Below are 26661 nucleotides of genomic sequence, written 5' to 3'. Positions count from 1 at the left end.
AATGCTGCACGAGTATTACTGCAACTTTGGTAATTATTTTTTCCAGTAATGCTGAGAAATTTTATTATGACTAAGTGTAGTAAAATTGCTACCTTCAACACTAAAAAATATAAAAATCTACCACTTCATGTTCCATAAAGAGGAGTTTGTGCATGGATTACAGCCCCGAACTGTGGCAGAACAAAACCCTCAAGGTAGCAAGAACAGAAGAAAGGGTGAAAACAACAGTTCAGGCTTTTCTCCATGCTTTCAAAAGAAGATGTGTTGCTTTTATTTACTGAAACACTGCACAGACAGATTTACTTTGCTTAAATGTTCCCACAGATCTGTCTGTGACGTGTACATCTGTGCTTACCACTAAGTCATCAAAAGCTTCAGTCCTTCGTATCTTGTGAAGTGAAAGGTCAGCAGATATGCAGAACCGAAAGAGGTCTGTGAACCTTCCCCTTGGTAAGAAAATGCTACAGTAATGGAATATTGAAAATAACTGGGGTTTGGCAAAATCTAAGAGCATGCTGTGATACACACAAGCCAGAATGGGAAGTATCCGATTGGAGATCATGACTAACAAACCCTCGGCAAAGCAACTTCTTAGCCAGTGTATCTTGCCACTGTCTTTGTGTGCTGAAAAACCTTCCTATTTTATTGAGAAAATAATATGTCTTTAATCCAGGCCTGCCTACAAAGTGAATGTTAGCTGTACTGCTAACATCCAGATTTTTACAATATTTTCCTAGCTTTAGAGTTGTGCATTAAAAAAAACCAACCCCAAACTAGATGGACCTCTATCCAGATCCCTAGCCTGCCCTCACTGGCAAAGTCTAATAAGCTCCAAAATTACCCCGCATCTATGCAACTGCTGAGCCCACTGTGGACACAATTTGTGCAACCTCCTTGGAAGAAGTGAGAATTAGATCTTACTTGGTCATGTCTTGTTGATCTTGGCACACTGAGCTTTTTGGAAGGCACCTGGATGTTTTTCTAAGTGGTGCCTCATTTTTAGAGGCAAAGCTCTCTCAAATCAAATATGTTATTTCTTCATCCTGAAGCTTATGTGGCTATCTAAACATCACTACACTCTGTTCAAAGACAGCCGTTTTGTAACAGTAATGTGACTTAACTCTGCTAATGCCAAGTTGCAGTGAGACATGTGGCCTCGCTCTCCATGGAGAAGGCTGGACTCCCCAGCACCCGTGGAAATGCCTATTAGCACATTCTTCAAACCTGCTTTTACACACAGATCCTAAACTAAAGCTCTATGATGTGCCAGCTGATGCAGTAACTTTACTTGATTTTCAAAGTGTGAAAGGATCCGAAGTATGTTTAAGTACTCTGATCTTTCCCCTGCAATTTCAAATACAGTACCTTTTCCCTATCAATGAAGAAATAATAAATTAGGAAAAGAGAAAATCAAAGCAGCAAGACAACTGCCTTTACAGTCAATTCCTTTGTGCAAATTTAGACTGGTTTTGCCGCAGGGGCCGTGCGACTCGGTCGGGCTTGTTTTTGTCTAATAATGCTTCAGGAGCACAATACCGGTTTCCTTTTGACGAGAGGACAGGAAATAAATTACGCGTGTTTAGGCAGCGCTACCCCGGAGGCGCTGTACTGTGGGGCCCCGCCGCAGCCGCCCCGCCAAGGCCCCCCCCCGGCTCCGGCCCAGGTTGCCCTCGCCCCGGTGTACCTCACTGACCACCACCGGCGGCCAAGTTACCGCCCCCCCCCCCAGCGGGAGGGCTCGGGCGAGTGACGGGGCTGCCGCAAGGCCTGAGCTAACCCCGTCCTCGCCGTCCCCCGTGTCCCCCCCCGTGCCGCTGGCGGAGCCGGGGCCGGAGGCGGTGCCTGCTCCGCAGGGCAGGCGGAAGGAAAGGGCCGGCGGCAGCCGGAGGCGAGCCGGGGCGGTATCGGGCCGAGCTCCAGGCGATCAACGGTGCAGCTGGGCCGCGCTCCGGGGAAACCGCTGTGAACCCGGGGCCGAGTGCCGGGGAAACCGCGCGGCTGCAACCGGGGCCAGGCCCTGTCCGAGCTGCGGGGGCAGGGGCACGGGGAGCCGGGCCGCTGCCGGAGCCGCCCCGCGCGGTGCAGCCAATGGTGGTCGGCGGGGCGGGCTGCGCGGAGCCGGGCTGCGTTGTGCAACGCGCCGCGCTTTGAAGGCTCCCATCGCCCCTGGGAGGCAGGGCTCATTCGGCATCTGTCAAGGCAGGGCGGGTGGCGAGCAGCCGGGGACGCCGGCAGCCCGATGAAGACCTGGCGGGGCCGATATTCCCGCTGGGCGTGAGCCATTCCCGGTAGGACCGGCGCTGAGCGGTGTCTGCGGCGGGGCAGGATGACCCACATGCTGCATGCGGCGGCCCGGCGGGTGCAATGGGACAGGACCAGCGCTGCGAAGAGGGCTGCGTGCCTGGTGGCTGCAGCGTATGGGCTCAGAGTCCTCTACCCCATCATCCGCAGGCGCATGAAGCGTGCGGGCTGCGAGGGCGGCCCACAGGCTGCCGGCCGGGCTGAAAAGGGCCGGGAGGCGCCGCACCGCGCCGGCAGCAGGGAGAAAGCCTCCCCGGCAGTGGACGCAGAATTCTTCCAGCAGCTGCTGGAACTTCGCAAGCTGTTCTTCCCAAAGCTGGTGAGCTCCGAGCTGGGCTTGCTCTGTCTCCACTCGGTCGCTCTGGTTTCCAGGACCTTCCTCTCCATCTATGTGGCCGCCCTCGATGGGAAGATTGTGAAGAGCATTGTGGAAAAAAAGCCCAGGAGCTTTGTCTTCAAGTTAATCAAATGGCTGATGATTGCAATCCCAGCCACTTTTGTGAACAGCACCATACGGTACCTGGAGTGCAAGCTGGCCCTTGCCTTCCGCACACGCCTAGTGGATCACGCCTATGAGACCTACTTTGCCAACCAGACTTACTACAGAGTGATCAGCATGGATGGGCGGCTGGCCAACCCTGACCAGTCCCTCACCGAGGACATCATGATGTTCTCACAGTCCGTGGCACATCTCTACTCCAACCTCACCAAGCCCATCCTGGACGTCGTGCTCACCTCCTACACCCTCATCCGCACAGCGCGGTCCCGGGGGGCCAACCCCATCGGGCCCACAGTCCTGGCTGGGCTTGTTGTCTATGCTACGGCCCGTGTGCTCAAAGCCTGCTCGCCCAAGTTTGGTAAGCTGGTGGCTGAGGAGGCTCACAAGAAGGGCTATCTGCGCTTCGTGCATTCACGCATCATTGCCAACGTGGAAGAGATCGCCTTTTACCGAGGGCACAAGGTAGGAAGGAGGGAACTAGGAGGATATTGGGGTCAGTCCTGAAGTGCCGGAGCCGACCCGTGCTTCCCCTGCTGCCCTCCCCGAGCACTTTGGGCCCCTCTGACATTTAAACGTGTTTACAGCAAGCACTTCCCATTTCTTAGGAAAATGCTGTCTCACAGGTGGTATCTGAGGGGAGCAGACCATAGTTCCCTTGTGCTCTGACAGTGTTCCTGTTTTGCAGCTGTATCTTTTCTGGAGAGCTAATCTCAGTTGTTTTTCCCCACCCAGTTCATTCTGCTTAACTTTTCCAGGCTTTGTTGTTTTAGTTTTTTTCACCCATGTTTATGAACTACCCCATTTAATGCTGCAGAAATAGCAACCAGGGCACACCAGAAAGTCTAGGGGAAAACTCGTTGATAGTACAAGGAGCACTACAACCTTTGACACTCTTCTACATAGCTAAGCAAAGATGCAGTCATCAGTCTTAAAATAGCTTAATTACAGTACTCTAGCAGTCACAGTTACATAAACTAATAGCTTGTTTTAAAGCTGCCTTATTAAGAAACTCTTCATATTTTTATTAGAAGTTAATTTTGGCTGTAACACCTTTCAAACACGATTTAGAAAACCAAGTTGTTTCATGTAAGGTGAAAATGGAAGCTGGAAATCAGCCTGAAGAATTACTCTTTCAGTCCAAGCAGTGGTTATATAATGCAAATGGTTTATTTTGGTAGAAGCAGTTGTTCTCAGAAGCTGCCTATAGTCATGTTTTAAGTGCAGCTAAATTAAACGTTTTTTTTCTCCCAATTCCTACATATACTGGCTTGAACTGAATGTAGTATATCATAGTGGCTTGCATCTGTCTTTGACTTGTTAAGCCTCCTGGGATAGTTCTCTCTTCCTCCAGACTGCTTACAAAAACAAGCAGTGTTTCATTTCAGGAATCAGCTCTGCAACTTTAAGTCATTGGAGATAGTTGATCCCCAAACGCTTTCCAATGTGAGGAGTTTCATTTGCTGTGAAGCTCTACAGCTGCAGCTTTCTTAAAAGGATGTGGAATCAGTCTTATTTTGGTTGTTAGAATCAGCTGTTGTGACTGTCTTGTATGTCATTGTGTATATGTCAGACATCTTAACAGAGCTGAAAACCTGGCAATGTTCTATCAAGGGATGATGACATAAATAAGAAGCAGATCCACTGACTTCCATAAAGGTGTTGCACTTTCGCTGTGAGAGTGCATCATTGAGAAAATAGCAGATGTGGCTCAGAAGTCTCAGCTCTGGGTACCCAGTTATTTCCTGCAGTATGTGAACGTGTCTTGTATGACATGTGCATCTTGCATTTTTTCAATTGCTCTGTTTTGTTTTAACCGTAGGTAGAAATGAAACAACTGCAAAAATGCTACAAAGCTTTGGCTGATCAAATGAATCTCATTTTGTCCAAACGTTTATGGTACATCATGTTAGAGCAGTTCCTGATGAAGTATGTTTGGAGTAGCTGTGGTATGATTATGGTCGCTGTGCCCATCATCACCGCAACAGGATTTGCAGATGGCGGTAATACCATTTTTCACTTGATTTCTAAATGTTTCTTTAAATTTACGTCCACAAAAGACTTTATTTCCCCTGAATGCTATTCATATTTATTTATTTTTCACAGACTTTGTTACAGTGTCCATGTCTTAGAATCATAGAATAGTTAAGGTTGAAAAGTTCCAACCCCCCTGCCATGGGCAGGGACACCTCGCACTAAACCATATCACCCAAGACCTCGCCAGGGATGGAGCATTCACAGCCTCCCTGGGCAACCCATTCCAGTGCCTCATCACCCTAACAGGAAGGAATTTCCTCCTTATATCCAATCTAAACTTCCCCTGTTTAAGTTTTAACTCATTGTCCTTTGTCCTATCACTACAGTCCCTAATGAAGAGTCCCTCTGCAGCATCCCTATAGGCCCCCTTCAGATACTGGAAGGCTGCCTTCTCTTCTCCAGGCTGAACAGCCCCAACTTTCTCAGCCTGTCTTCATATGGGAGGTGCTCCAGTACCCTGATCATCCTCGTGGCCCTCCTCTGGACTTGTTCCAACAGATCTATGTCCTTTTTATGTTGAGGACACCAGAACTGCACACAATACTCCAGGTGAGGTCTCAGGAGAGCAGAATAAAGGGGCAGGATCACCTCCTTCGACCTACTGGTCACGCTCCTTTTGATGCAGCCCAGGATACGGTTGGCTTTCTGGGCTGCAAGCACACACTGCTGGCTCATGTTCATTTTCTCATCAACCAACACCCCCAAGTCCTTCTCCGCAGGGCTGCTCTGAATCTCTTCTCTGCCCAGCCTGTAGATGTGCCTGGGATTGCTCCGACCCAACTTTCAAGCACAGCAAGTCAGCTGAGGGAAGAGCCACACAAAAGATCTAATTTTGAACATAAACGTGATAAATAGCATGAATTCAGGACTTAAAGGATCAATGTGTCATATGAGATTGTGATAATTGCAGGTTCTTCTTATTAGCCACTGTTGGGATGGCAGGCTGATTTTTGCAGCATCTCCTGCTACCTTATAAAATGATACTGTTAACTTCCCTGTACTGCTTATCTCCTCCTTCCATAAACCACAGTGTATTTACAAATAATTATTCTCTTAAGTGTTGAGCTGTTAGGAACTGCTGTTCTTCCCCGACTTACTGGGAGAAGAGAAAGCGATATTCAGACTCCAGGCTTGGATGTATGATCTTTGACATCCTATCACAACTTTCCAGGAAGTGAAACGAGGCTCGAGTAGTGTTGTTATTGCAGATGCTTTATATAAAAATGAGAGGGAGGGAGCAGAGATAAAGGTAATTAAGGAGGTATAGTGAAAGTAAGTGGGGAAGTTTGCCTCAACAGGGTTCCTTATGCCCAATTACAACCATACAATATGTTACAAATTCCATACAGTTCTTTAAGCATGGATCCTACAGCGTGTGTAGAAGGATCATTTCCAAGTTGGATATATTTAGCCAGGAAAAAGTGAATTCTTTTCCGAGCAGATCTTGTTAGTTATATTCCAAATCAGGGTTGTCCTGTTGGACAAGCTTGGTTTGATCTGTAGGATGACTCCCTGCAGCCGCCACGTGGTTTAGCTTACCTGCTGTTGTGTTGGTACATGGGTGGTGTTCAGCTGCCTGAGCCACTGCCCAGCACATGGATCAGGAGAGTACTGTATCAGAACCCTGGCTGGCTTCCTGGTAGCAGCTTAAAAGTAGGAGGCTCTATTCCAAACAGAAGAGTTTGTACAAGGTCATTTCACCATATCAGGAGGTCCTATTCCAAACAGAAGAGCTTGTACAAAGCCATTTCACCTCACTGTGAAGGTTATCAGCACAACAGAAAAAGTGATAAGAGTCTTTCTGCTAAGACAGGAATGAGTACAGTCGAGAAAAAGATCATTTAACCACAACTGTAAATATCTTCTTGCTATTACAGCATGAATAAAAAAAAAAACAAAAAACAAAAACGTGTATTCACGCTAAGCTAAATAACATTCCTGTTACTCATGAGTATTTGTTTCAGAAATACTTTTCAAATGTGGGAGAAAAGCAAGATGCAGCAATGGCTCATGTTGTAAAGCAGAAGAATGTTTGCCACCAGAAACCTAAACTGTTAAGGCAGGGGGATTATTATAGAGTCCTGAGGCATGGATCACAAATGTAATACTGAAAAATCAACATTGTCAAGACCAGTTCAAAGTATAACAGGTATTCAAAAATCAAGCAGACCTGAACTTACTATTGGCCTGAATGGGGAAAACAGTGCTTTGTGTCTCAGCAGGTCAGATGCAAGTATGTTCATATCTGAAGGAAGAGGTGGTAGATTTATTACTTTAGGATAAATCACCAAAACCAGGAATATGCAAAAAACTGGTACCATGACTGGAGATGAAAGGTGTAAAGCAATAGGTTTTGTTCATTTCTTCAGAGGAAAAAAAAAAAGAATAATCCTGCAATAAAAAGAAATGACAGTGATATTTCTGACTGAAATTTGCTAATTCTGTTACGTATTTCAGGGAAGAAATTAACTAGCAAGGCCAAGATTCACATTTGATAGCATTTCTCATTCTTGTTTTTTTAAACGTGTTCTAAACGTGTCTCTCATCAGTTTGTGGAAAGCAACTATTTTTGGAAGCAAGACTTTGATTTCTCTAGACAGGGTGAACACTTATCTTTGTTTATAAAACAAGTATGACTATCAATTACATAAATGAAGATGAAAAGGGAAATATTAGATTCTGTATGGGATGGAGACAGTCTGTCTGCCCTGCTAGAATGCACCACTTCTTCAACACAGGAGGCCAGCCATATGAAATATGTTTTGGACAAGTTAAAGAAAAGTAATCTTGGTGGAGTAGGCATATAATATAAGAGCTTGTGTTTTGGAACAGTGAAATCCTCAGAAATTCTATGTAGTTTTAATTTTTCAAATACCCCGAAAATGACTAAGGAAGTAGTTTGTATACAGTTCACTAAACTCTTGCTAGATGAGCTAGCCTGGGTGCTGGAAGCAGCCCTCAGTAAATTCTGCATTCACATACAGGAGGTATGCTTTAGTGTAGTTAAACCATACCTGATTCCTAAAGGATTTAACTCTGGTGGTTCATCAAAAGATGAAACCATCGAAAGATCAGCAAAACCTGCTTCTCTGAGAAGTAATAAGCAAATTTCAATTTGTGTTTTTCTAATGAATTACCTGAATTCTCTCTGTTCCCTAACTTTATTCTTCTTGGATTGGAAATGATTTTTTTTTAAAATAAGTGAGAACTACATGAGCAAGAACTTTGTAATCTCTTTGCAAAAGGCTTTCTGTCTTTTCTTGTTTTGTTTTTTAACTCATGCCTCTCATTGTGTCTCGGGTGGCTAGATTGCATACAACCAGTTAACAGTGTACTGGTGTAGAGTCAACTCATTAAAATCGTTGTAAAAAAAACCCATGAGGCCAGAAAGAGTATCATGATGTAAGATTTATTTTTTTTTTAATAGAAAAGCTTTTCCTAAATTATCTATAGTATAGTTCAACAATTCAGATGTAATTATGTAGGGCTACCTTTACGGGTGTGTAACTGAAAACAGTATAACATTTAGATTTATATAATAAAGGCAGATACATCTGGCTTTGGTACTGCATGTAGATTTCTAGACAACAGATTTCTAGAATCTAATCTCGTCAGGGAGTTGAGACAGTCACTCACCAAATAAAAAAATACCGTTTGCTATACTCTTGCATTGCTTGATCTAACCCATAAAATTCACAATTGCTTTACACCTGCAGGGAATTCCTCATAGATTTTCTTAACCAGCAGCACTGTGCAAATATCACAGAGGATATTAATATATAATAATACAGGAGCTGCAACACTGGATCCACCTATTACCTTGCCTAGCCTGGTGCCTAGCAGCAATTTAGTGTAAAAAAAACCGTCAAAAACTTCGAAAACCTTTACAAACTTAAGTAAAAAAAATAAAAAATCCAGACCCTGTTCTGCAGCAGACTTGAGCAATATATAAAGATATGTCTGAAGTCATGTGATGCAGAAGACCCTTGGGACCCTTCATTCTAAATATTGCATGTGAAAAATCTGTAAGAGTTGTTTGCTACACATTGTTTTCTTCATTTTTGTAGATGCAACTATTAACACTTAAACAACATTCAGTCTTAAAATATTCAGACACTTAATTCTAAATCTTGATAAGTTCAAAAAGCAAACCTTGCAAGTTTGCTATGTTGTATAAATCTGTAGGTCACATGGTAGCAAGAGTACATATACATATGTTAAATGGAAATGTATTTATTTCACATGTATCTTCTATGATTTCTGTGCTTTTCTGCTTCTCTGATGCTGCTGACATGTTCTTATGGGACAGCTCCTTTCTTTAAAACAAGAGTTTTCTTGCTAATAGGATACAATGTCATAAACAAACCATCATAACTTTGTTCTGGGGTCAGATGAAAAGAGAAACTGTGTTGTGGGAGAGAGGCATCCCACTTAAACCATGCCTTTGATAATAAAAGAGCTTATTGCTTGTTATAGAAATTTAATCATGGTGCTAAATTTCCATCAGTATGAGTGTTTCCTTTTAGATGAAGTCAGTAAATAAGTAAGGCTGAAAATGAATAATGGTCAAAACAATCAAAATGATATTAAAAATCTTCTTTAGATCATTGCTTAGGTTTCACTTTTTTCTTAGTTTGAAAAATTCAGGTTGAATAATGATATATTAAAAAGAAAATTATCTAGGTAGACAAATACTATAAAAGGATTAGATGTTTTTGCATAAGAAGATGAATTGCACATCCTCCCACTTATTCTTTGTAACTAAGCTATCTATGCTAGTTACATTCACCAATTCTTTTGGAAAGGTTGTCTTTGTAGAGATAACCTTTTCTTAATTGAAAAGCTGCTCTATGCTGGCTCACATTCGAATCATAACTTAATTTGTAGAGATAATTTTAAAATTAATATTTTAACATAAAACTTTTTTTACTTTCAGAATTGGAAGATGGCCAGAAACAGGCAATGGTTAGTGAAAGAACAGAAGCTTTTACTACATCCCGAAACTTGCTGGTCTCTGCAGCAGATGCTATTGAAAGAATTATGTCTTCATACAAAGAGGTACTGTACAACTGTCAGACATGAAAGAGAAGAGAAAAAAAAAGTAAAAAAATTTACATTTAATATAGAATGTAAAATAGCACAATAGAATTTGCTGTTTTTAAAAGTAAATTCCATTGCAATTAAATCCATGGAGATCTTTGAATAGTTTGAGATAGTTTGATCTTTAGAGCTAAGTTGACAAAAAGTCTAAAAGTGCACAGCTGCCAGCATGGTGCAACATGTAAGTATCATTCTTAATACCTGTGTTCAGATACCATCAGAGAGCAATAGAAGTTCCTGGAATGTGAATGATGAAGGTTCTAATTCCTCCTCTGGAGCACAGACCTGAATTCAGACTGTCTGCCTACAATGTTTGGGTAATCTTCTGTTGGAAGTGTCACAGAATCACAGAATGGTTTGGGTTGGAAGGGGCCTTTAAATATCACCTAGTTTCAAACCTCTCTGCAATGAGCAGGGATATCTTCCACTAGGTGAGGTTGCTCAGCCCGGTCCAACCTGACCTTGAATGTTACCACGAATGGGGCATCTACCACCTCTCTGGGCAACCTGTCCCAGTCATGTTTTGTATGAAACAAAAAGAGAATTGAATACTTATTTCTGGCCATCTAAACTATAGGGCCTGTTCAGTATCCTGTGAACCTGTTAAACTGTAAGTAATTTTGGAAAGTAGAGAAATTTCAGTAAAAAAATAAAATCCACCTCGGGACAGCAAATAGTCTGTAAGTACAAGAGGTTAATCTGGAACATCAGAGATGTTGTTTCAGGTCCTTACCCAAATGGCAGTAACACTGGACTTTTATCTGTGGTCTCTCCTGGGGGTTTCTCTCAGTGCTGGCTGTTAAGCAAAAGAAAAGTGAGGCAGTGCTGTTATTCTCAACATTTCATTCTGAATCTTGTTTATGCATTTTTTATTTGGTTTATGCTTGTCCCTACGGTGGTGACTCCTTTTCCCAGTGCAGAGCAAGGAGGCACACATTAGCTTAGGCAGCTAATAAAAAACTATGGATTCTGTTACTTGGAGTCCAGCCATGATAGCTACAACTTTGTAAACTGGAGGAGGAGGGGTAGTTTGGCACCTTCAGATATGGACTCTCACAAAGCTAGAGTCGTTTTTTTTCAAGGAGTTCTAATGGATTATGATTTAGACCTATGCTTCTCTTACTGTTTCCCTGCTTGGCCTCTGCTCTCAAGATACTGCCAGATAACCTATTATACAGTGATGTAATTTCTGTTTTATTTTCAGCATTGAAGTAATTTATATAATGTACATGAGGACTTGCAAACACTGGGGTTTTATTTTTGGAAAAAAAATACCCACAAAGAAGTAGAAACAACTGAACAAATTCACTTTGTGAGATGTGGAATCTCATAGTGAGATTTTAATCCAGACAGCATGAGATCAAAGACTAGTTCTGTGAATTTCCACCTTAATTTTACATATATACTTCTCTTCAAGTATATATATATGAATATATATATATTCAAGTTTCACCACACTGTCATTCATATCTCTTGATTCAGGCAGTCTCCAAAGGTCAATGTACTTCAATTCACTTCAAATGGCAGTGAATTTCCACTTCTTCCTCACTTGACCCACCAAAGCAGCCTTCTTCCAGTCAGTGTAATTCAGCATGTAGATGAGGTGGGCTCAACTTTTTTTGCAGGTGGTAATATTTAGTGTTTTGACAAAGTGAGTTTGTAGGGTCATGGTTTAGAAACTTATTACAAGTTATGTTTCTTCTGGGTCACAGTGATACACGTTTTGTCCAACACATGCAGGCTTCTCTCCATCAAATGCTAATGCTGATGTTGTGCAAAGGACTCAGTCTCAGCATGATAGGAAGACTCCAGTGTGGAGAATGTTACAGCTCCTGTGTGCTACCTACTGCCTCGAGTGGTGTTAGCTCAATGCTTTTCACAGATGTTAATGCAATTACCAGTAGTGCAAAACAGTGTACAGCTAATGAAGTTGAAGCATTGAGTGACTACCCTTTTTTAACTGAGTTTTTCAACATGTTTCATATTTGTTAACCTCCAGTGGCGTGATGATCATGTGCCCAGAACTAGCACTCACTTCTGAATCTGGCACAACTAGTGAAATTTATTTAGGATTTTATATTGGAATTAAGTATGCCGTCACAGGTGAACTCAGTCATGAGCTGTATGTGTTTAACCACAGCAACCTAATGATTTTATAATCTTACACTCATTTTCTTGCTTCTCTTGTCTTGCTGTATGCATTTAGTGTAAAAATTCATCCTTTAAAAAACACCTAATAATACATAATAAAAATAATAATAAACACATAATAATACATAATAAATAAGATGCCTGAGTTTAATTCTTTCCTGCTAGTGGATGGAGGCAGTTCTCTGGGAACTCTTGGTGGTGTCACTGCCCAAGTTATCAGGTCCAGAGATCTCTTGTTTCTGTCTTTACCAAGTGGAAGTTGTGACAAAAGGACCAAAAAAATAAAGGGGAGAAAGCCTTTTAAGAGACCTTACCTTCTTAAAAATGCCCTGTTCTAATCTGATGTCTCAGATGTAGCTCGGGTACTCTAGCACGCAGTTGACTGAAGAGTAATTTCTTCTTTGAACCGTATTTTAGATTAGGATGCTCTGGTATGCCATGCTTTAAACAGAGAAGCACACCTTTCTCACAGAAGGTTTTGTGAATACAGAGAAGTAAACAAATAATTATAGATGCCATTTTTTTATTTTTCTGGGAAATGCAGAGACTTGTTTTTCTCATGTATGGTAGTCTCTTTGTTTTCAGATATGCTAAGAGCTGTTCTCCGCTTGTTGAAGTCTCTACTGATCCATGGAAAAGAGCAGCCCCTGCAACCTCCTCGCTTACTAGAGCTATCATAGCTTACATTGGCTGAAATCTGTCCCCTTTAGACTGTCTCTGTCTGCAGCCTGGCAGGAGCTGTGGGTGGCAAATGGATTAACACAGAACCTCAAGGAATGAAAATTAATAGGTGTCCAAAGACATATCCTTGATCATTCCAGAACAGCATTTGAGAATTGTCAACACAGAATAGCTAGGAATGTTTTCCATGAATCTTTGGCCGAAAATTTAATTTCCAGAATTTGTGAAGTATAACTGAAAAGAGGCATTTGCTCTTTCTCAGGTTACTGAGCTAGCAGGATACACTGCCCGTGTCTACAACATGTTTTCAGTCTTTGATGAGGTGAAGAGAGGCATCTACAGAAGAAATGCTGTTATTCAAGAGTCTGAAAACAACAGCAAGAATGAAGATAAAGCAGAATTGCACATTGAAGGGCCCTTAGAAATCAAAGGTAATTAATTCATATTTGTGTGCATTTCCCTGTATGTGGGGGTGGTGCAGTGGGACAGGAGGTGAACAGAGGTTTTGTTTCTACAGCAAATCAGCCTCTCAGCCTTAATACCCCAGAGACCATGTTGCCTTCCATTTTAACCTCCTGCTATTTTGTAACTGTGTTTATGCAGGGCTTCTCTAATACACAAAATTGCTCAAGTGTTTTCTGTGAAAAAGGCATTTCAACTATACTGTAGTTGGTGGTGATACTATTCTTACATGGACAGTTCCTGCTTTCCTCAGACACCTCATTTTTTTTTTCAGAAAGTGAAACTGTAAGATCTTCGTCTTCAAACACCTCATTACTTTGGGACAGGAGGGAAAAACACACTGGTTCAGCAGTTTCTGACAAAAATACGACTTTGTTTTCAGTGACTAAAAATCAGCCAGTGCTCATTTTTTCACAATTAAGTGGGAATTTTCAACTGGAAATGAAAGTCTAACAACTTTACACTTCCCCATACCACTCAAATGATCTGATTAATACATACCTTATCCTTGCTGTCCCTGTCCTGTATCTTTCTGATGCTAATATTTGTCTTCACCCTCCCCAAAGCATTTTCTGTGTGCATCCATTTCTTATCGTGCTCCATTATGTGTCACCTCTGTCTTCCTTTTGTGTCCAGCTTCAATGTGAAGTACTTAAAGGCAGCTTTTGCAGTGGGCTTTTCCTAATTTTTCCAACAGATCCCTTCTGCTTCTTCCCTCTGTGATTTTGAAAAACCTCATTTCCTCCTTTTTGGCTTCTGAAAACTTAAACCTCCGTAGAGTTGAAGGCACCAAAGTGCTCTTTATGAAATAAGTTTTTTCAGCAATTTCAACAGTGCTGCCCTTTAGTTTAGATTTCTCAAAGGTTCTTCATAACAAAAAATCTGATTGCATCATGGTGGCTAGCTGTGGAAATAGCTGATGTCTTAATCTTGTAGATCTTGGCTGACATTAAAAGAAATGGCATTTTCTAGCTGTTACATTTTGTCATGTACAAGAAACAAAGTCTGCGGTTCCTGGAGCAACAAAGTAATCTGGGGGCTCTTTTTAGGTACGCTTGCGTATCTGAACTGTATTTGACTTGAAAACAAAACCCAATACAGTTCAGCTATGTAAGCATGCTGTTCACGTTCCCTTTGGGTCTAGTATACATATACCCCATTCCTTTTTTCTTTGCAGCCTGTTCCCAAGACTTGATTTTACTACAGTCACTCATTTCATTCAGCCTGAATTCCTTCTAAGTCATGGTGACTAGCATTTGTTCCTGAGTGGTTGTAGGCTCTCAGAGGCAGCCAGCCAAGCTCAAGCATTGTGCACATGGACTTAAGTAGAATTTAGGCCAGATGAATCTAGGCCACAGGCTGCACATTTTCTGTGACAAGTTCCATTGTCTTTTAGTCTTGATATTTGAGAAATCCCTGCAAAGTGGATTTGTGTGGGGATAAAAGTACATGTGCTCACATATATGTATGTGTCCACATTGTTAGAAAATAAAAATCTTAATATTCGGCTTCCCCAGAGGCTCTTTGAATGCCTACTACTTACTTGCTTTTGGATCATTGTGATGGTGCTGAAACCAGGACAATATCCAATATGAGTTTATGTAACTGAGGGATATTTGTTTTGGGCCTTGCATTTACTGTTGTCAATAAAAGCGTTGTGAAAATATGAAAACTAGAATATTTTTAACAGATAATATTATTGCCTTTTACATGGTGTATCTAATAATTCCAAGTTTTAAAGTTGAAATAGGATTTTGTACATCTTGTACAAATACTGCCAAATTGTATTTCTGATTACACATAAATATGCTTTAAAAGCATTCAAACACTGTGAAATTAGGAAATGAGAATTAAGTTTAGCTAATACTTACTTAGCTTAATATTTTTTATTGTCGATTTATTTTAACTAGAATTTCTGCACTGTATCCAAATATTTATTTTTTTTAACAGCAAAACTGTCTTGTTTCCCATAATCTTGTGTTGGACACCACAGAACTGTTTTAAATAAAACTTGATTTAGGAATAAAGGAATTCTTGGGCTCATACATGGCACAGAAATTTTTGCCAGGTTGTTATAGTTTGGCAAAGTCAGAAGCAATTAAACAAAGAGCCTTTTAATGGAAAATGTAAAACTAGCCTTAACTGAAGGAAATGCTAGCATATCCTTTTGTAATAAACTCAACTTTTCCGTCACTCCATTTTATTTGTTAAGATTAATCTAAGTTATAAAATAAGCTGCCTTCTAATACAAAGAGAAATCTCTTTCCTTTGCATCTTGTCTGTAAAGGTAATTTCTGATACTCCTCTAGGAGCCTAGCTGTTTGGTTTCTCTTAGAAAAGCCCATTAACAGGCAAAGAGTTGGCTTCATTTTTATTTTTTTTTCTGTTCCAGAAGAATTTATTTCAAAGTCCTTATGTTACAAACTATCCAAATGTCTGCTGGAGACTGTACATTTAAATTGGCCAGAAATCCAAATAGTAAGTTTAGCTATTGCAGTGAAATGTTATATGGGTTTCCGCAAATACTTACAAGAAGACATGTCTACAGTGTCTGTGGCTTCAAAAAGACGTGGAAGTGAGCCATTAAATGTTTTCTCCTTTGCTCTCGTTGCTGAAGGAGACTGAGCTGGGCTCCGAGTTTGAGAGCTGCTAGTAAAAGTAGATTCCATTTTCTAATTAAATCCTCAAGAGAAAGTAAACTGGTCTGCCTGTGGCTAGGCTGTCCTTGAACTTTTTACTGGTTGATATTAACTATCTATTAAGAACACAATACAGTAAATACAGGTAGATTGTGAATAAACATGTCTTTATAGTGCATTTTGTATTTATGATGGCTACTGTGCATTATATTTTGGTCAAATTTAGAATTCATTTCACACTCTTGGCTACTGCTGGCAGTGTCTTTCTGAGTAGCTGAGATTTATTATCCAGATTTTCCACTAGGGGAACCTGAAGCACATGAAAGTGTCTTGAAACTCGCCAAGTTATACTTCTCAGCCATGCACTGAGACTGCCACTTATTGTTGCTTAATGAAGGGTTTCACTATTTTTTTTTATCCTTTCTAGGGCAAGTTATTGATGTTGATCATGGCATTATTTGTGAAAATGTTCCTATTATTACTCCGAATGGCGATGTGGTGGTTTCCAGACTGAACTTCAAAGTAAGATGATATGCAGGAATCTTCTGATTGTTGCCATCACATTAACATAAACAGCCCAGAATTCATGTACCTTATGTTAAGTACTTGGAGAAGCATATGGATAGAAGGGCAAGTCCAGAAAGGTAGGCATAGTATCTCAACAGAGGCAGACATATGTAGTTTATCCTGCTCAAAGAAAGAGAAGAGAGGACTTCTGGTGCTGTGGCTAAGGGAAAACTGACCTGAGATTTTCAAAGGTGCATATGGGAGTCTGCATCTATCTATTCTTAATTTCAATGAAATTTGGATGCTTTACTCACACAGGCTCCTTTAAAAGTCTGCATTCACAGCACTGGTGAAAAAAAAATGAATCTGTAGTTTTGCTTCATCACCACAAAGAGCAGTACTAATAGTTGACAGCATAGTTCACAAGCCGAACTGTGGAGTCTTTACTCAGTGAAAACTTTTACTGTTTTTAAAAAGCTGTTCCAGGTACCACTCGGTCCCTGCTCACAATTTTGCTGTCTCGCCTTTACTGAATTACTCACATATATATCCTAATCTTATGTATCAGTGCAAATGATATCATTTTAAAAGAGAGTTGGAGTTATCACAGCACTAACATGTGTACTTCCGGCAGGTCCCTTAATTTAGCTAAAATGGAGTGTTCCTCTTGCCCCCTCTGTTGGTATAAGAGTTAGCAACCAGGAGGACAGGGTCCTAGCTCTGGCAAAACCTGCAGTGCCTTCAGTGAGGGATTTCAGATTTGTAAAGTTACAACTGTATGGTCAAAGAGGCAGAAATATTAAAGAATTTTTGCTCAAGGGACATAACCAACAGAAAATGTGACAGTCAATATAGTTATGTAAAGCGTAGACAATGAGATTGTGATTTTGCATAAATATACACACATATATACACAGGGTAATATTCCAATGAGTAAAACCAAGTTCATTGCAGCCAAAATAACACTTGTGATTAAGCAGGAAAGGGTAAAGTGAAGTAAATTTTCTGAATAGTTTGATTTGTCTCCCATTGCTTGAATTAATGGGACTGATGGGGATAGCATGCTTTGTATGCTGTTAACACCCTTGGACCTAATTTGCATTAGAATATTTGATATTGACTGTGGTATATAGACATTATGATATAATCAGTGTATTTTATAGAAATACTCAGACATTATAGAAATGATTTTCATTATTTCAGCCCACATCTGATGCCACTGTTTCCAGAATAGCTGCATAAATATATACAGGTAATTAATGAAATGGGTTGATAATTTGATACAAATGCTCATGTAACTCCCTCTAGGGCTCTTAAACTACCTTGTGCCGCATACGCAGAATAGTAACATCTTTGTGTTTTCATTGGTATTGTAGGTTGAGGAGGGGATGAACCTTTTAATCACTGGACCCAATGGCTGTGGAAAGAGTTCGCTCTTCAGAATTTTAAGTGGTCTGTGGCCTGTGTATGGAGGAGTTCTCTACAAACCCCCTCCACAGCATATGTTCTATATACCACAAAGGTATGTGTTTTGCTCAAGATGGTATTTTTCAGTTATATATGAATTTTGACCCTGATTATCTCATTTTCCATCTGTAATATGTACAGCCAAGTTAAAAGGTGTTAAGCACAACCTCAGGTGTGTGGAGAGTGCTAAAGAAAAAATACTTTCTTTACATCCCCTGATCCAATCTTCAGTCATTGGGAAGGGCTTGCTCACACTCGAGGTGGAGCCTATGCTTCTCTGATGGATGATTGGGATCATGGGGATGGACTAGAATCTGATAGAAATTTTAAGTAGAGCTAATAGATCTTTATTCTGACTTCACTTTAAAACTAAAGATCAAAACAAGTGAGAGTGCCTTGATTTCTAAATGCTGAATTATACAAAATAATTTTCAGAGCTTCAATTTTTACACTACAAGAACAAAATCTAATTCAATATTAACTACAAATTGCCATTTTAATAATGTGTCCTCTTGTCACTAAGGGAAGCATGGCTTTTTTGTGCTTTGTTTGTATTCTGACTTGCTGTTGGAATATTAGAACATCATTTAGTTCAATTGATTCTGGAGTATCTCCTTAGAGACTTCTAACTAGGTTGTTTTGCAAAAGCAAATTCAAACACTGAGGGTCTTTGATTGCTTTCTATAGTTCATTGCATCCCATGGGCAAAAGAAATGTTCATGGTACAGTTTGTAGTTGCGTTTAAAAAGTACACGCTATTAAGCTGAATGGAAAATATTAACTGATGAGTAGATTTTCCTTGCTACACATGAAGGTAATACAGAATATTTATCTGTAATCTTTTCAAATATATGTATAATTTATTGCTAGCCTTTGTCATTTTTCTGAGCTACTCAAGGGCTCCATTCAGGAATTTGGAGCAAAATGCTTTATTAAATGTTTTTCAAAAGAGCATTTCAGAATTCACATTGTGCAGAACATTCTTAGAATCAGTTTTGTTCTTTGGCAGAACAAAAGCTATTCTGAATCTTTTTCTTGCAGAAAATCTTGAGTTTCAGCCACTTCTGTCTTCTGTGTGATCCCAACCCCTTCTCAGCTCAACATTGGAGGCTGGATTGTCTACAGCCCTTCCTCTTTACTTATGTCCCTTTATTCTGGTAAAGTGAACAGACTCGTATTGCATTCAGGCAGATTTGCCAGAGTGCTTGTTGGGGGGATTGAATCACATCTGCTGAGTTTTCATTTCCATAAACATGGTTCTTTGTTAGGTATTTCTCCTAATGTTGCAGAGCTGAGGGAGACTGTCCAACAGACTTTTTCTTTGGAATATTTCAAATCTTTTGGTCAGAGTCTGAGATTCAGTCAGTGTCTTTGCAGCCCTCTGTGACCAAAGCCACATAAGGGTTGACATATCATCTTTGCAGTGTACCTTGAAGGTATCACTCATATGCAGTCCATCCTAATAGCTTTTCCCAGGATAAAGGGTGCTGCAGAGATGTCTTTGGGACATCTAAGATATGTAGCCATTGCTCGTCTGTGTGGCTCTGCATGAACTCTGTGCTCCTGAAGGGTTTTTAAGGCAGCACAGAGGTATTCCCTTCCCAAGGGACAGAGCAGAGTCTGGGTAAATGGGACAACAGTGTGACACAGAGAGCTCTAATGCAAAACTGCATTAGAATTTGAATGTGGCTGAAGATTTTGAAATCTGCTTTTGGAGACAGTTTAGCTGTGTCAGTATGGCTTCTGTAGGTTTGGAAGTGTGGTCTGTCAACAGTCAGTGTCTTGTATTTGGTGCTGGTCGATGAGAAAATGAACATGAGCTGGCAGTGTGTGCTTGCAGCCCAGAAAGCCAACCATATCCTGGGCTGCATCAAAAGGAGTGTGACCAGCAGGTCAAAGGAGGTGATCCTACCCCTTTATTCTGCTCTCGTGAGACCTCACCTGGAGTATTGCGTGCAGTTCTGGTGTCCTCAACATAAAAAGGACATGGATCTGTTGGAACAAGTCCAGAGGAGGGCCACGAGGATGATCAGGGGACTGGAGCACCTCCCATATGAAGACAGGCTGAGAAAGTTGGGGCTGTTCAGCCTGGAGAAGAGAAGGCTGCGTGGAGACCTCTTAGCAGCCTTCCAGTATCTGAAGGGGGCCTATAGGGATGCTGGGGAGGGACTCTTCATTAGGGACTGTAGTGATAGGACAAGGGGTAATGGGTTGAAACTTAAACAGAGGAAGTTTAGATTGGATATATGGAAGAAATTCCTTCCTGTTAGGGTGGTGAGGCACTGGAATGGGTTGCCCAGGGAGGTTGTGAATGCTCCATCCCTGGCAGTGTTCAAGGCCAGGTTGGACAAGGCCTTGGGTGATATGGTTTAGTGTGAGGTGTCCCTGCCCATGGCAGGGGGGTTGGAACTTGATGATCTTAAGGTCCTTTCCAACCCTAACTATTCTATGATTCTATGAAAGGGACTGTGAGACTGCTTCTTGTAGGGATTTGTGGGTGAATGTGCCTGAAGGGGTGATTCAGGACAGTAATCGATCAGATTTGTTTGTTAGGATGTCCTTGTGGTGAATCCTGAGTTGCTTTTTTGCCCAATGTATTTGTTCTTTTGGCTTACAGTCTTAGATGAGTATCTGAGACACTAAGAATGACTTGAAAGAGATCCAGTTTAAAATTCAATTTTATATATTTCTGGACCTGATTTATAACAGATCTGTTGGATTTTTAGGGCTTTTGTGTGTATTGCCTTATGTGGTCCAGGCATTTTATTTTCTGCCTGTGTTCTACTTCTGTGTGTTTTAACAGTTCATTTATTTATGGGCTAAATGCATTACATATTCAGTTGGGGTTATTTGTCTGTTGCTGGCTCTAGAATAGATTTAGAATTTCTGTAGTGGTTTCTAAATTGTTCTGAAGTCCCAAAATGAAAGCAGCTTCTTTTGGATGGTCCTGCTGCAACCATTTTACTTATTAACCCTGTGCAAATTGCTGCTTGGTCAGGATCACCTTCTGTTTGTTTGGTTTTAGACAAAAATCTAAAACTTCAGGTGAAAAGGCAGGGCCCTGCCTACCTTTCATCATATATGTATTTCAAAATAACTTTAGATTAAACTTATATTCTGGACTGAGAAGATCTGGGAGGTGGCAGGACAGTATCACCTGGATCCAACCCACCTCACCCTTTTGTAGTAGGGTAAGTGAAAACTGTGGTATAGCAGAAGGATCTTGAATTGGTGGATGTCCATCAGAGCTGTCAGTTAGAATGACATCACGTGTTTTAAGTTTGTACATTATGTCTTTGGTCTAAGAACATAGTAGACAACTCTCTGAGTGGACACAGTTACCATTGAGCCTGATAAGAGCTTAATCCTATATGCCTGTGGCTGCATTGAATTCTGCATCAGTCCTCTCTGAGTCAAATGAAGGGACCTCATCTGCACACAGTGAATGGTGGAGAATACAGTGACTACTAAGTAACGAAATACTCCACAGTAAATGGGATCTCACTGAAAAGATTGTTTTTTCATCTCTGTTTGTAATGTTCTGGCGTAGTATTCCAGAAATGTGTGGGAAATACTGTGTCCTTGCCAAGCTGAAAAGCTATACACAAAGTATGAGTTATCAGAAGTGAATTATCTCATTGTATACTCCAAATCTCATCAGCACTGCAAATGCTTTATAGTTAGCTTTATTTAGCAGTATGTAGGCAGTATGTAGGCTTTAAAACAGAGCCTTAGGCATATCTGTCTTTTTATGTTTTTTGATTGCTTAGCATCATTAGATTAGGGATTTTTCTTAGATTTTATTTGAGTCAGTGTGACATTTCATTTTTCTCCCCTTACATAGTGCCAGGCCATGAAGAATTTGTCCTTAATCAGTCACAGTTCTGGTGGATGCTGATGGGACAAACTGCCCTTTTGGGGGCAGGGAGAGAGAAGCCGAGGGATTTCTTCTCTGAGTGTCGCTCTGCCACTGTCTGTTCAGGCCTGTAAAAGAGGAGGGTGCTTTAAGAGGCTTTAAACAGTCCAGCATCATATTGGTGCCAGAAGCAGCTTGTTTAAAGGGATGGATCACTGCTAGGAACTGATCACAGCTCAGCAAGTTGTCACATCTCACTGGAGCCTCAGTGACTGGCAGAGTGTGTGCTCTTGCACCTTCTACTTCTCTGTCCCTCTTTTGCAAAGTAAAATTCATCAACCACTTCTTTGCATTCCTCTTTTAATTAACTGGCCATAAATGAAAAAAAAAAAAAATGTTTGTGGGTGCTCTACTTTGTAACTAATCACGATTTAAATCAGAATTCAGAAACATCTTTTTAAATAATGAATAACAAAAACATGATGTGAGTAGCATGAGTACTAGTGCTAAAGATGTGACCACAAGATGCATATGTAGCACTTAGGGAATTAAAGAAGCAGTCAATCTTTTCACAGTGTATCAGCAGTGTATCTGAAGGTAGCCTGCTGTCTGCTGTCGTATTCCTCCTTGGTTGGTCTTAAACATGAAAGGAGACTCCATCTCTGAGGAATTAATGAGCTCTGGCATACAATTTCTTCTAACACTCCAGCTCTTCTTGTTCTCAAACAGAAAGTCTCAGCTTTTGTAGTTGTAAGGAAACACAGATTCTGCACATGTTGGCTCTCATTTCCTTAGTTGTCTGTTGTTTGATGTAAACCCAAGCAGAACTGCACACTTACGTACTTGCAGGTTACCTTGACAACACCGCAGGAATACTCCTTAATGTCTCTTCACCATAAAACTACAGTAAAGCAGTAATCACCTCTGGGTTATTGATTGTTTCCTCACAGCTCTGTCTTACTGTCAGTTTGCGTGGAGGAATGTCTTGTGCAGTCTCTGTTGGTTCCAGAACCTTCTGTCACAGCTGGAGTCTTCCTAGCACAGCACAAATCTAAAATGTCTCTCAGAATTCTTCCTGTCTTTCTTGAGGACTGATTCATTGATTCACTTTCATAGAGCTCGGAGTAATTTTGAATCCACTGTACTTCTTTCTCCTGGTCCATTGTTACTGTTTTTTCTCTCCAGCTTGTTTCTACTGTAATTTAGGTATTTTTGTGAGAAGTGTGTTTCTCCAGTAGTATGCATAGTTTCTCTGTAATTCTGTGTGCCATTTTAACAGAAGACCAACCCTGAGCACTTTCTCAGTGTATTCTCTCTTTCTCTCTATTGCTCGTTCAAGTAGATCCCTAATATTTCTTTCCTCCAACACCATGCTTATGTGCCCTAAAATGGAGACAACCAAAGTTGCACTAGTATCAGAAGTTTGTTCTTCATCATTTAAGACGTATTTAACTGTGCCTTGCTGCCCCTTATTAATGCTAGGACAGTATGGAACATAACAGTTTAAAGGTTTATCTGGCCCACCTAAGCTCTTTGGTTTTGCATACATCAACTCTATTTCTGGTATTTTATCTGGGGTTCCTTTACAAGTCTTTTCCTGTCTGGTGTTTTTCCTTCTGTATTCTAAAAATATCCTTGGCTACTAAGCAAAATTGCATCAGCTATGAAGATATAGTTCCTCTTCTTAACTCTGTTGGGTAATCCAAATGTCTGAAGCTGTTTGTCTCAAGTAATGCAAGAATATTCATCGTGTGGATGAAACCAAGCAAGAGCATTTTGGTTCTAAGTGATATAAATAATAAAGTGATAAGATAAAAACAATTTTTACATTTTAAACACATGAAACTTTGAAGATTATAGCATGATTCAAATGTTGTCTTAAGCATGAAGGTAGTTTAGTAGTGGTCACTGTCATTAAAATACGGTTGTTTCCTAAGACAATTCTTGCTTACCTAAACAATTTAAACTTGCAATATAATTGTGTTACTTTCATATGTAATACAGGGTATCTGAAAGTATGTGCATATGCAGTAGGTGTATATATATGATTCTTCTGTACTACACTACTTTCTTGTTAGCGTGTGGTCTGTTAAAGGAATGGCTGAAATTAAGTTCCCTGCAAATAGGCCTGTGTGAGTTCTTTTGTCTCATCCCATTTAAATTGGCTCAAATGTGTCTGTGATATGTTTATTTTGCATATCCTAATTTCTTGTCAGCTCATACTGCCTTGTCTTTATCTATGATCCCTTTAGTTGGGTCAACTAGAATTAAACTGTACTCTGCTCATGCCAACACCGCACTAGCATTGTCACTGCCCTTCAGCACTTTGCTGATAGTACACCACCACATTGACTTGTTCCTTCAGTACTTTGCCATCAATTCATACAGTTCATATCATGCTATATAGATATCTACTCCCTTGCACACTGCATCTATCTGTCATACTTACTGTTATCAAGCTCCTTTTAAATACGTTTATTTCCAAAGTTCACCACTTATCTGATAGGTGAGAAAAAGGTCTGTGGTAGACAGTGTTATCACAAAATATACCGTGCTTCAGTTGCGCATACTGTTTTGATGTAGGTTGGCTTTAACAAATGGCTTGCTACTTTGTATCTTCATTTTTCTTTTTTTTTAAGTGAATCAATTCAAGACAGGTTAACTCAGTATTCTGTGTTCATTGAAAAGTGTGGCCTGGCACCTGAGAAGGCTGTTAGGCTATCCTCTCAGCCAGGGCACAGCTTTTCCTGATTCATCTTACTGGGACTTGTCTAGAAATGCTTGCACTTCTCCTTCCTGACTGAAGGAAGTCCTGTCTTGTCTCACCTAGAACAGAAAAGTTCTTGTCTTGCTGCCCTGCAGGTTAGCTGAAGCTTTGCCTGGCAGGATCACTGAAAGACCTCTCCTTTACCACCGAAGGCTTACTCACAGCTCTACAGTTTGAAGGTTTTTAACTAGGTCTGTGTGCTGACTGATCACAGGTACTGACAGTACCTCTTGGCAGCAAATTGTGAACAAGATTCACCTACGTTTATAGTCAACAACATGGCTTTGTTGATTAGCTGCTACTGCCTCTCAAGCCATGTAAGGCGCCTTCCTTACCAGCCAGACAGAAGAGCCAGGTAATTAACGCACAGCTTACACCCATTTTCTGTTATTAGGAAAAGTGTTGCAGAAATCCCAGACTAAAGCTTTACTCAGCTTTCTGTATTGGAGTTTAGTTTAGATTTAAAATGTATTTACATAAATCCAGTGCCAATTTGAAAGGCTGCAGCTAAGTTGATGTTTGTGAAGGACTTCAGCATGCTCTGGCATTGTGGTCCCTCAGTCCCTTCAGACTGGTGTCATGTCTGCAGCATGTTGTGGCCGTGGGAGATACCATGATGTCTAAACATGGGTGAGGATTTGAGATGTAATACATACTCAGCTTTTACTCCATACAGAGACTAGCGCATTTCTTAGAGGTCAGTTGTCTGAAGCACAGAAGCCAGTACCACACTTGATACAAATGGACCCTTGTTGACAAGTTTGAATCACCAGGGAAGTCCAGGATTGATTTGGTACAGAGATTTCAGTATCATCTCTTACTTACTGGTGGCCTTCCCAGTTGAAGCAGGTTCTATTATCATTTTCTGTATAAATGGATGGAGAGGTGTAGTTCTCCAGACTCATGAAGATGTCTCACTTAAAGTACAGTGTGGTCACTTAATTTGATACAAGCCAAGCCCCTTTTGTTTGGGATCCATATAAGAACCTGATCATTGAAAGGATTAATGTCCACTCACTAATTCATTGCATTCCTACGAAGATACACAGAGATATAATGTGAAGTGCTATCAGTTGCATGTCTGATTAAATACCTTGATGTATATGCCACTAAAAAGTGAAATCCATTCTTGTAATCAAAGCAACATCCTTCCTATTTTGTGTACTGCTTCAGTACTAAACATGTAAATCTTGTTTCAGCTCCGGCACTAATTCCTCCATTTACATTCCTTTGAGATGTTTTCCTCAAGAGCTAAACTTCTGTCTGTGAGGATGTCCAGTTGCAGGAATATTTCTCCTAGGATCTCTGGCAATCAGCTGCTCCATGTTTCATAATATATTTTGGACACCATATTCTTGCCAGCATGAGCTTGCAATGCCTCCACCCCCCACTTGCTTCTTTTGATAGGATTTTGAATATCAAAAGTTCTTACTCAGCACCAGTAATTACATGTTGCCTGTACCACCTTTCCAGGCATCCATGTATGTGCCAGACTATTTATGGAACTTCATTTAAAAGCTGGTAAAAGTAGGCTTTGAAGTTGTTGTTTTTTAAAATACATTGTCAGGTTAAGCTTCACGTTTTATAAATGTGAAGTCATTAAATAGGTTATAAGGACTGAATATGTGGCTGGTATTTATAGGATGCATCCAGCAAAGCAACTGACAACCCATTTAATGAACCTGTTCTAGGTTCATTTTGCTGAGACAAACAGCTCACTTGCCTTTAAAATTTAGTTGTGATAGCAGTGCCAAGGGAACAAATTCACCTCCAGGTCCATTGAGACCACTGTGTAACTTAGCAGTGGTATGGACAAACTTGCATATTAGGGAGTAATCTGGTGGTTGTGTTTACATGACCTGGTTTCTGCAGAGACATGCCATTACTGCGTCCAGTTTGGGGAGTTACCTCCAGCTTAATGCCCTACATTCCAGCTGTGCAACAAAGGATCTTTGACAGATGAGCAGGATGGCAAATGTTTACTATTTCAGTAATGTTTTACTTTGGAAAGCATGCTTCAGAAGCTTTATGTCGAATTATGAGAAACACCTTGGCTATTTAACGCTAGGAAAAGTAAACTACGGAACCTGCCTGACATGAAAAGCTTGATATGAAAAGACTGAAAGGATGCTGGCTTTTGTGAGAGCAGGACAGCTCAAACTTCTAATAACTTATTAGAACTGTACCATCTTCTCTG

General features: G+C 40.7%; 1 protein-coding gene across 1 annotated transcript in view; it reads left to right on the top strand.

Annotated features, from left to right (window-relative positions):
- Positions 1-2032: 2032 nt before the first annotated feature.
- The window catches only part of ABCD2 (ATP binding cassette subfamily D member 2), a 45057-nt gene continuing 20428 nt past the window's right edge, over positions 2033-26661 (top strand). The window contains exons 1-6 of the mRNA XM_061366234.1: positions 2033-3262; positions 4620-4800; positions 9771-9892; positions 13029-13197; positions 16295-16389; positions 17751-17896. Coding sequence (XP_061222218.1) covers positions 2327-3262; positions 4620-4800; positions 9771-9892; positions 13029-13197; positions 16295-16389; positions 17751-17896 — 1649 coding nt within the window. The 5' untranslated portion in view covers positions 2033-2326. The remainder of the gene's footprint in view (positions 3263-4619; positions 4801-9770; positions 9893-13028; positions 13198-16294; positions 16390-17750; positions 17897-26661) is intronic.

The sequence above is a fragment of the Neopsephotus bourkii genome, unplaced genomic scaffold, assembly GCF_033783945.1.
Source record: "Neopsephotus bourkii isolate Nb327-2 ecotype Australia unplaced genomic scaffold, CSIRO-AGI_Nbou_v1 NB_1328, whole genome shotgun sequence".
Classification (NCBI taxonomy): domain Eukaryota; kingdom Metazoa; phylum Chordata; class Aves; order Psittaciformes; family Psittacidae; genus Neopsephotus; species Neopsephotus bourkii.
This window is presented reverse-complemented; position numbering and strand designations above follow the sequence as displayed.